At 36.4% G+C, this 12,127-nt stretch overlaps 1 protein-coding gene across 2 annotated transcripts in view; it reads left to right on the top strand.

Moving 5' to 3' along the window:
• The window catches only part of LOC106883917 (repulsive guidance molecule B), a 137,836-nt gene that overhangs the window by 62,416 nt on the left and 63,293 nt on the right, over positions 1-12,127 (top strand). For both annotated transcript variants that reach the window (XM_014935054.2, XM_052977251.1), the window contains one exon: positions 5,096-5,571. In XM_014935054.2, the coding sequence (XP_014790540.1) occupies positions 5,096-5,571 (476 nt within the window). The remainder of the gene's footprint in view (positions 1-5,095; positions 5,572-12,127) is intronic.

Raw genomic sequence — 12,127 nt, 5'->3', positions numbered from 1 at the left:
GTAGCTTAGCGGTTCGGCAAAAGAGACAGACAGAATAAGTACTAGGCTTATAAAAAATAAGTCCTGGGGTTGATATGTTCGACTAAAGGCGGTGCACCAGCATGGCCGCAGTCAAATAACTGAAGCGAATAAAAGAAAATATAGTTCCGGGCCGGTCCCATTGTGAATGAACATAGTCTGTTTTCTCTCTCTTTCTCTCTCTCTCTCTCTCTCTTTTTCTCTTTCTCTCTTTCTCTCTCTCTCTCTTTCTCTCTCTCTCTCTCTCTCTCTCTCTCTCTCATATTGCATTATCACATTTATTTTTGTCTACATAGATACGTACACTACGTTCTCTCTAACAAATCTCTAATCATCGATTCAACGCCCATTTTCCATGCTTGCGTTGACCACACAGAATTTGTTGAGGTAGTTTTTTCTACAACCAAACGCCCTTCCGGTCGCCAACCATCACCTGTTTCCAAACAAGATATTGTTTTTGCAGCGCTAGATATGTTTTCATAAAAGCCTAGAAACGAGCAACTCCGCTTGTATGACGATAAAACTTCGTTTACAATCATTGCATACTGTCAAGGCACACACACACATACACACATATTTACGCACGCGGTGGGTTTCTTTCAGTTTTCATCTATCAGATCCACTCACAAAGGCTTGGGTTGGCCATGGCCTAGAGTAGAAAACACTTACCCAACACCATATGGTTGGGAAGCAAGCTTCTTAAACCGCACACCCGTGCCTGTGCTAATCAGTTGCTTATATTCATAGATTCTCTTAGAATATTCTTCATTGCAGATAGTCATTAAAAATAATAAAGTACATATAAAAAGGCGCAGGAGTGGCTGTGTGGTAAGTAGCTTGCTTTCCAACCACATGGTTCCGGGTTCAGTCCCACTGCGTGGCACCTTGGGCAAGTGTCTATTATTGCCTCAAGCCGACCAAAGCCTTGTGAGTGGATTTGGTAGACGGAAACTGAAAGAAGCCCGTCGTATATATGTATGTGTGTGTATATGTTTGTGTGTCTGTGTTTGTCCCCCCACCATCGCTTGACAACCGATGCTGGTGTGTTTACGTCCCTGTAACTTAGTGGTTCAGCAAAAAGAGACCAATATAATAAGTACTAGGCTTACAAAGAATAAGTCCTGTGGTCGATTTTCTCGACTAAAGGCGGTGCTCCAGCATGGCCACAGTCAAATGACTAAAACAAGTAAAAGAGTAAAAGAGTATTCTAAAAAAAATAAGGGTGAATGGCAAGGGAAGTCATAGGCTTGGGACTTGCTTCCTTTTGTAGTAAATTTCACATTATGAAATTATTCTTTATTCTTTTACATGTTTCAACCCTAAGGCTGTGACTGTGGCCATCCTGGACCACCGTGAATAATTTGTCTGCCACATTGTGAAATTCTTGTGAGAAATTTTTATCTTTTAAGTTTTATGGATGAGAACAGCTGCTTAAAGAAGTGCCACACTCTAATTGTGGAGGGTATCTGTGGAAGGGGTAGAGCCAGGAAGACGTGGGACAAAGTGGCAAGGATCTTCAGGCATTGGGCCTCACTGAGAAAATGACAACGGACCGGGAGATGTAGTAATTTGCTGTACTTGAAAGTACACATCAAGCTAAGCAAAATCACTGTCTTCCACACATACAGACTTACACCTTTCAGGTGCCAGTGTCACTTAAAAAGCTCCCATACTGGTGCTCCATGAACACACCCATGGGCTTGTAAAAAGCATGCAGCAATTCTGTTAAGTGGTTAGCGTGAGGAAGGGCATCCAGCTGTAGAAATCATGCCACAACAAACTGTTGGAGTCTGGACAGCTCCCTGCCAGCCAGCTCCATATCAAACCGTTCAACCCATACCAGCATGGAGAGCAGGCATTAAACGATGATGATGAAACTTATGATCAGGACTTAATATAGCAAGTTTACCATGTTTTTTTGTTTTTTTTCTGTGAGAAATCTTGCAAGAATATTCAATGCATCAGTTGACATTTGATGTTGGTATTTGTTTCAATATTTTTGCCTATACTAGTACTCATTTGTTTGGCACATATTTAAATTCAATAGTTAGAATTGCAAAGTTAATTGGAATAATGATAATAATGATGATGATGATGACAATGAAGAGGAGATGAAGTTTAAGAATAGATGTAGAAATAAAAAAGAAAACCAACCACCCTTATGAGACCAAAAAAAAAGAGAGCCTAATTAAATCCTAGAATTCTTAAAGATCTAAGGAAATTTGTAAGATCTGGTATGAAAGCTGGTGAAAGTCTTTTGCTCAGTGAAATGTGTGTTATTTCTTTGAACATCTTTGTAGTCTTTTGGGTTCTTTTTTTTTTTCCTTTCTTTTTAATCCTTCTCTTTACTTCACTTTTTTTTTTTTTCCCAGTAGTCCCATACCAGCATGAAGTTTAAAAACTTGGTTAACAATCTCTAGGAAGTTATTGTCAGTTTGCTATTGACAGTATTATCATTAACTATCTTATTACATGAAATTAGATTATAGACTTCTTTGTGGCCATGTGAATCTAAACATACTAAAACGTGCATGCACAAACACACTGCATACTGCACGTTACATACATAGACATGAGCACATGAACACATTTGACTGCAGCCAAGCTGGAGCAAGCCTTGGAGGGTTTTTTTAATCAAACAAATCAGCCCCAAGACCCTTTTTTTTTTTTTCAAACTTAGTACTTATTCTAGCTGTTTCTTTTGTCAAATCATTAAGTTATCGGGACGTAAACACACCAACGCCAGTTGTCAGGCAGTGATGGGCGGGGTGTGGGGGGACAAACATAGACGCAAAGAAACGCACATACACTCATATATATATATACATAATTAAGGGATCAGCAACAGTTGCTTCACCACATACCGAAATTTAGAAATAGCAGTTTGCTATGTGGTGAAGCAACTGTTGCTGATCCCTTAATTATGTTTATAAATTTGAAAGAATTTTTTAAATAAGTTCTTTACCGATAATGGTTTTGTACATATCGAACTACTTGGTAAAAATTATTAATTATTAATTTATTAATAAACTAATAATCCTTTACCCTATATATATATATATATATATACACTCTCACACACACACAGCACAACAGGCTTCTTTCAGTTTCTGTCTATCAATTCCACTTGCAAGTCTTCGGTCAGTTCAAGGCTACAGTAGAAGACACTTGCCCAAGGTGCCACACAGTTGGACTGAACTTGGTTGGGAGGCTAGCTTCCTAGCACACAGCCACACCTGCACCTATGTTGTGTATTTTTACAATAACAACTAGATCACAAGGTTAACCCTCTTGCCTCTCAGTATGGTATTACAAAAAGGAAAAAAAAATATTGTAGGGTAGGGGTTCTCAACCGGGCTCCATATGGCCCTTGGCGGTCCATACAAGATTTTCTTTTTGAAACTGATGTGCAATAAATTGCTTATACTTCTACAACACAAAATATTTTAACCTTTTTATACCATTCCTAATAATACTTAATTATGAAAATATATATCTTTAATCATTGGAAGGATCCATAGATAAAAAACAGTCGAGAACTACTGGTGTAGGGTTTATAAACCAAGAGCTTATGGGAAGATTCTGGTTTATATACAACAATTTCTACTAATATTCATTTTACAGTAAATTTCAGAAAAACTGATCAAACTGTTTGAATGATGTTAAAATTTGCTAGCATTTGTGATTGGTGTGAGTAGGCTAATAACACACACACACACACACACACACACACACACACACACACACACACACACACCCACCCACATATAATCAGGTCGCTCTGTCTGGTGTAGGTTTGTTTATTCAAATTGTCATGTTTGTATATAGGTTAATGTAAACCTGATCACCGTTTTTTGTAGATGGTTGAATTTCTACACTTATTAGTAGTTATTCCCCTCTACACTCTGAGGGTGTTAAAAAAATATATGAACCATCTAAATTATAACCTATTTTCTTTCATTTTTGTTTTTAGCTTTTTTATTTATTTAATCATTTGCTATTACTTTAAATTTAACCTGACACGGACTGGTATTTGGAGAACAAGTTGTCAAAATAGCTATATAGATGTTGTGAGGTGGCGAAAACTAAATGATTTAAGTTTCCCCTATTTCCTTAAACCTTTTTGGTTCAAACCCATTATTAACTCTGCTTCATCATATACAACTGCTCAATTGAAAAAAACATTTTTTATCATAATTTTAGGAAAGATCATTTTGTTAAACTTTTGCCTGTCTCTGTATCACATGTGATATAACTTTTTCTTCTTGGTGTCTATGCATCATATCTGATACAATTCAAATTTATTTTTCAACCTTATGATAACTTGAGATTTATGAAAGGAAATATTTACATGCCTCAAAATGTATGAAACAAGGACTAACTAAAAACCTGAAAATAAGCATGGACATTTGCAGTCAAATGACTGAAACAAGTAAAAGAGTAAAGAGAGTATTGTTCATTTTTATGACAGACTGATACTCTATGTATCCTACTGTTGAATTGCATAGCTTAGTGGTTAGGATGTTACTCTAATGATTGTAAGGTAGTGGTTTCAGTTCTTGGACTGGGCAATGCATTGTATCCTTGCACAAAACTCTTTTCATGTTGCTCCAGTCCACTCAGCTGGCAAAAATGAGTAATCCTGCAATGAACTGGCACTTTGTCCATTGGGGAATATATCACAGAATCTAGGAAACCAGCATTATGAGCCTATGGCCCAAGAGGAACCTTTGCCCTCCTTTATGATGTGCCCTTTTACAATTATATTGCTTAGATTTTTTAATATTACTTGCTTTAGCTAAATCAACTATTAGGAATTGCCACCAGTATGTGCGTGTGTATGCACACACACATCTTCAACATGTTAGGCTTTAGGAAGGGCATCCAGATGTAGCAACCATGCCAATACACACACACACACACACACACACACACACACACACACACACACACACACACACACACACACACACACACACACACACACACACACACACACACACACACACACACACATATGCACACATTTTCTGAGTATTTAATTGTATCTAATCTTGGATGTTCTTTGTTCTTTCAGCTGGAGAATGTAAGGTGAACATGTGTCAAAAACACTGGCCAGCTTACCATATAAGCAGAAACAAAGACTCCTCTAACTCTGACTCGCACTCGTGCATTTCTCTGCGAACGACCTGGCATTGCATACACAAAGTGACACACGGCTGTGCGGGGAGCCTAGAGTATTACACCGAAAAGTCACGCGTGAAAAGTCAGATGGAACTGTACAAGTGTCCCTTTGATGGAGATATTTACAACACAACCAATGCAATACAGAGACCACCAGCACACCCACCAGACCCCGAGTGTATTTACAATGGGAAAGGGGCTTACAAACATTGTGGGTTGTTCGGTGATCCTCACCTACGGACGTTCGATCATAAGTGCCAAACTTGCAAGATTGAAGGGGCTTGGCCCTTAGTCAACAATAAACATCTAATTGTCATGGTAACAAATAAGCGAGTTGGTCTGGATAGTAGTGCTACAGCTACAAGCTTGGTAGGTTTCTAATTTCTGTCCTTTTTTATTTTTATTTATTTATTTATTTTTTTTCATATAACAACACTGACTAATTAGTGCTGTTTCTTGTTTTTAATTGTCCTTTCATCTTCTGGGGTTTTTTTCCCCCCACTTCTCTTGCTAATTTTTTACCAATTTCTGAAGAGAGATGCGTCTTTCATACTTTCTTCTGATACAAAAAAAGTGTTTTCTCATTTGACCAATTTACAGTTCCTTCAACAATTCCTATTTTGTTTTTGTTTTAAAAGCTTTTGTGTTTGCCTATCATATATGTCTTTACAATTGCATGCACACATATACTCATACACACATAAACATAGACACATATGTTTACACAAGCACATATGTAAGGAATTTTACACATATCTACATAAATGTATAGATATTTACATAGCGCAAGCATACACAATATATGCATACAGAATTTTACACTCACACACAAGTATACATTTATGCAAACTTACACATCTATACACAATCTTGCATTGTACACATGTATACACACAAACATACATGCACATACTTACACGCTTACGCATTTTCTTTTAACATGCCGATGATATGTGGGAATTTTATGGTTGGGTGTCTTGACTTTTTGATTGTAAGGAAATTACTAAAGTTCACAGGGACTTGAATATTTCCATTCTCAGGTTTCATTTAGTTTGGTCTTTCTGAAAATTGGAATTCCTCATCCACCAGGAAATATCTTTCATCAGCTTTATAAGCACACATGTACATAACTTTAGCTATTCCTACTCCTTATTTCCAATGAGTTAAGGCTAGCTAGCGCAGTTGTTTACATTAACCTTCTGAAATTGTCTGTATATTTGAATATTCTTTTGAGGACTCTGGTTTTTGAAATGTCATCATTTGAATGTATAACGGCGCTGTTTGGCTTTTGTGGAATTCTCACATTAGAAATGCTTTTGAATTTAAGAATTACAACTGAAAAGAGTTGGAAATTGCACTCTGACAACTTGTATAAATATAGCTATTTGTGGCTGAGACGAAGAAGAAATTGGTTTGGCTTACATAATCAAAAGAACATCTGAAATTAAAAACAAACTCTTCTCGGGTGGCCATCCATACTACAAAAGAAATATATCACTAAAAAGGGGGTGTTGTCTGTTCACTCACCAAGATCTTAAATGATAAAATTAAATACCTATTTCTTTTGTTTTTTTTTTACAAATAATGATTTTTTTTTTGTTTTTGTTTTTGTTTTGAAATCCCCCTTCAGTTAAAAGTAACACTTTAGAAAAAACGAAAAAATTAGAGGAATGTATAACTGTGTGTTTGTCTAGATGTAGCTGATGTAGGATTTAGATAAAGGGATGAACTTATTGTTTTAGAATTGCTATATGAATAATGAGATGTTGACGATATAGAATTTGGTCTTTGCATCGATATTAAAGCTAAAAGAAACGAGTATCTCTGTAATTTCTCATTTTCATGTCGTCTTTCTCTTTTTTGTCTGAATTTTAGAATAGAATAAAAATACTGTACTAGTCTTAAAGAAAAAGAGCTGAAAAAAATATTAGTATACGTTCAAATTTTGAAGTATTGAAACCTCTAGGAGCAAAATTTTTCCTCATAATCTGTGTCCTTTCATTATATTTTATTTGTATATATTGTCAGCATCTCTGAAAGTTCTAAAATTTAATGAAGATATTTGAGTTCATTGCATGGAGAGCTTTTAAAAAGCTTGAGCTAATGTTGCTTTCAAGTTTTGGCACAAGGCAAGTCATTTCAGAGGAGGGGTAGGTCATTCAGTTCACCCCCAGTGCTCAACTGATACTTATTTTATTGACCCCCTCCCCTCCCGCAAAAGGACGAAAGGGCAAAGTCAACCTCAGCAGAATTTGAATTCAGAATGTAAAAACAGACAAAATGTCACTAAGCATTTTGCTCAGCATGGTAATGATTGTCAGTTTACCCCCTTGAGCTAATAATATTAAGATGGAAAAATTGAGGGTTACAGTAAGACTAGTCATAATTCTTTCTAGTATAGGCACATTTGGAGAGCTGAGAGCTGGGCTAGTTAATTACATTATTAAAAATGGACAAAATACTACTAAACATTTTTCCAGCATGCTCACAATTCTGCCAGCTTGCTATTTTAACCTTTAACATTCAGATTATCCTCTCAATGCAGTCCTTATTCATTCACATTATTTTTACTTAATCAAGAATCATCTCAATGTTTCAGGATTACAATGATGTAATTTTATACTTTTACAATAACATTGGAGGGTAGGTGTGAGAGGCCAGATTTGGCCAGTTTAAATCCTAAAGGTTTAATAGGACTAGTAATATTCATTTCTTACATTAGCTCAAGGTTACAGTTTTAAATTGATCCTAGTGTTTGACTGATACACTGTTTCTTAGCTTCAGGTCCACCTTGATTTAACCTTTTTTGATATCAGCCCACTTGAGACCATCTATGATTCTATGATACAAACTTGATGTTTGAAATGATCTAAAGTCCAGCCAAATTTCATACTAATTTGTTTCAAATACCAGCTTAATAATGATTAACCCATATGAATTTAAACTGGCTAAATCCGGCCAAAATATTCCACCTGTTTATGTTCAAACTGGCCAGATCTGGCCTCTCATACTAATCCTACAATGTCTTTCTAAAAACTAACAATCACATCATCGAAATCTCAAAGCTTTGTGATAATGTATGATTCACTCAAAACAATGCGAATAAATAAGTTTTCTATTTGACAGAGTAATCTGGGTGCTAAAGGTTAAGTTATTTTATTAAATTTGTCATTATTTTCAAAATTAATTGAAATAAAAGGTATTTATTTCATCAGCAATATGGCAGCAAGTGTTAAGCAAACTTCCGATCAAAGTCGGTTTAATCAATTACCATTCTTTCTTTTTGATCTTGCATAGCACGAACCTCATTATCCAATGTTCTTGAGATTTGCAATTTGAGAGATATGTGCTTTAGCCAACTATCATTCCTTTTGATGTTGTATATCTAGGATCTCTTGTCATAAGTTCTTGAGATTTGTGATTTGAGAGAGATATGGCTGCTATTGCTAGCAGCATGAACACCATTGTAGTTTCTTTCATTGGCTTATTTAGTTACTTTCATCAACACTTGTGGAACTTGGAACTGAGTATGTGAAGAGACATAGATAATCACGCTAGGCCTTTTGTTTGGTACTCTACAAATTCTATCACATTTTGTATTAAGGGAATTAATAACAAATCGGGGCCTGTGAAAATTTTACTTTATAAAGTCTCTTAATTATCTTCTTCGGACGCATAAATTGATAGCACTTCGCAACCTCATTTCAACATGTTTTGAATTATGTCTTCAATTTCATTGAAACTTAAGCTGTTTAGCGTGTAAGGCAAACACACAAATGCTGTGAAAAGTTGAATAATAAATATAGATAATGATGACTGTGTAACTTGTTAAGAAACCCTGGGATAAAAAAAAAAAGGTGTCATAAATAAAATGTCATTAATACAATTAATGTAAACCAGAACTGATTATTTATCTTCAGGGTATGATCCTAAGTAGTGGAGGTGCAATGGCCCAGTGGTTAGGGCAGCAGACTCGTGGTCATAGGATCGCAGTTTCGATTCCCAGACCAGGCGTTGTGAGTGTTTATTGAGCGAAAACACCTAAAGCTCCACGAGGCTCCGGCAGGGGATGGTGGCGAACCCTGCTGTACTCTTCCACCACAACTTTCTCTCACTCTTACTTACTTCCTGTTGTGTCTGTAATTCAAAGGGTCAGCCTTGTCACACTGTCACGCTGAATATCCCCCAAGAACTACGTTAAGGGTACACGTGTCTGTGGAGTACTCAGCCACTTGCACGTTAATTTCATGAGCAGGCTGTTCCGTTGATCGGATCAACTGGAACCCTCGACGTCGTAAGCGACAAAGTACCAACAACAATGATCCTAAGTAGTCCACAAAGCTAAGTTTTATTTCAGAAGGGCAAGTAAGAAGCCAGTATTAACCCCTTAACGTTCAGATTAAATCGAATCATAATTCTCATTGACATTGTTGTAAATTTATCAGGTATTACTCCTTTACTCCTTTCAGTCATTTGGCTGTGGCCAAGCCTAGTACTTATTCTACTGGTCTCATTTTTGCCAAACCACAAAGTTACAGGGATGTAAACACACCAACATTGGTTGTCAAGCAGTGATGGGATGTGGGGACAGACACAGACATATGCATACAGATTGTATGTACAATGCAAAGTACAGACACAAAGACATATGCATACAGATACACACATACATATATATACATATATACATACATGATTGATTTATTTCAGTTTCCATCTATCATATTCACTCACAATGTTTGGTCAGCCCAAGGCAATAGTAGAAGACACTTGCCCAAGGGGCCACACAGTCATACCTGTGCCTCTTGTATTTTTTGAGATTTTGATGATGTGATTGTATATTTTTTTTAATGACATTGTAAGGTAGGTGTGAGAGACCCAAACTGATTGGTTTGAGCATAAAATGGATAAAATATGGGTAAAAGATTTGGCCAGTTTAAATACTAAAGAGTAAAAAACCATAAAACAATCAGCCTGCCTCTGTACAATCACAACAATAGTGGTATTATATGATGTAAGAACTAGTTCTTAAATAGACATATGGCCTAAAATTTTGGAAGGAAATAGCAGTTGATTGATTATTGGTGCTTTACTTTTATGGATCCCAGAATTAGTAGCGAAGTTGATCTCTGCAAAATGTCTTTGAACCCCAAAATTAGGAAAAAAAAAAAAAAATCATAACTAAATGCTGCTGGAGTAATGTCTAATGAATTAGCAAGTCCACTGCCTTGTTCTAATGACTTCAAGCAAGTTTAGCAGGTGTGTGATTTGGTGATTTTAATTAAATATGTTGTATGACTGCTTCTTGTTATCTGATATCGCTGGAAGTTAAAACAAAGCTAAATTGATTTGAGCAGGATTTTATCTGAAATCCTTCACCACTTTTCAGTTCCAACGATTTCTATTGGGGAAGCTTAATTTAAAGGTAAGCTTCTAGCAAACCTAGCCTGCTATCACATGTTGATTCATAATTAGAGCCACTCCATTTTATTGTTTAGTGTTACTTAGCCCTGTGCAAGCAGATCTACAATTAAGGCAGTGGTGTTTACCTGCTTAAATGCAGTAACTGGAAAGCATATGTACCTTGCTTCAATTATATAACTTAGGTTTTAAACATTGCATGCACATGATTAAGTATGTAGAGTTTCAACCATGCACACCATGTTTTTACTCTCCCTCCCTATATATGTAATATATGTGTGTGTGTGTGTATATATGCGTGTATGTTTGTGTGCTGTGTATGTTTGTGCGGCGTGTGTATATGTTTGTGCAGTGTTTGTATATGCGTGTTATTTCTTTACTACCCACAAGGGGCTACACACAGAGGGGACAAGCAAGGACAGACAAATGGGTTAGGTCGATTATATCGACCCCAGTGTGTAACTGGTACTTATTTAAACAACCCCGAAAGGATGAAAGGCAAAGTCAACCTCAGCAGAATTTGAACTCAGAACGTAAAAGCAGACGAAATACCGCTAAGCATTTCGCCCGGCTTGCTAACGTTTCTGCCAGCTCGCTGCCTTATATGTGTGTGCGATGTGTGTGTATATGTGTATATATATATATATATATATATCTGTATGTATATCTGTATATTTATTATTGTACCAGTTATGTAATAGGATTTACTGATTTGACTGCACACAAGATAGTTTTGTGTACAACCATACATACATTCATCATCATCATCCTCATGTCCACTTTTCCAAGCTCACAAGGGTTGGACGAAATTTGATGATGTAGATATATTTTTTTACAGCCAGATGCCCTTTATGTTGTCAACCCTTACCTGTTTACCATGTAAGGTAATATTTCTCTATGATTAGATATGTCTTGGAAGATTGAAAAGGAAAATGTTGCTTGCTTGATGGGGACACTCACCTACAGCTGTCAGGCAATGTTCAGGAAAGGAGACTGTAAAACACACACATAGATATAAACTTTTCGTTCCTCTGATGAAGAGCCATGCCCGAAACATTGCAGCCAAACCCCCACCATCTTTTTTCCATCTTAAACTGTGTATGTACTTTTGACTTTAGTTTGTAATTTTCCTTTCAATTTGCCTATATATATGCATATATATATATATATATATATATATATATAATATTACCCTTTTACCTGTTTCAGTCATTTGACTGTGGCCATGCTGAAGCACCGCCTTTAGTCGAGCAAATTGACCCCAGGACTTATTCTTTGTAAGCCTCGTACTTATTCTATCGGTCTCTTAGTCCTGCTAATTTACAGGGACGCAAACACACCAGCATCGGTTGTCAAGCGATAGTGGGGTAACAAATACACACACACAAACACACATATATACGACGGGAACCATGCGGTTGGTAAGCAAGCTACTTACCACACAGCTACTCCTGCGCCTATATATATAAATATATATATATATATATATATATATATATATATA

The sequence above is a fragment of the Octopus bimaculoides genome, chromosome 2 (assembly GCF_001194135.2).
Source record: "Octopus bimaculoides isolate UCB-OBI-ISO-001 chromosome 2, ASM119413v2, whole genome shotgun sequence".
In the NCBI taxonomy this organism is placed as follows: Eukaryota; Metazoa; Mollusca; class Cephalopoda; order Octopoda; family Octopodidae; genus Octopus; species Octopus bimaculoides.
The sequence above is the reverse complement of the archived record's forward strand: the minus strand, read 5'-3'. Positions and strand labels throughout refer to the sequence as shown.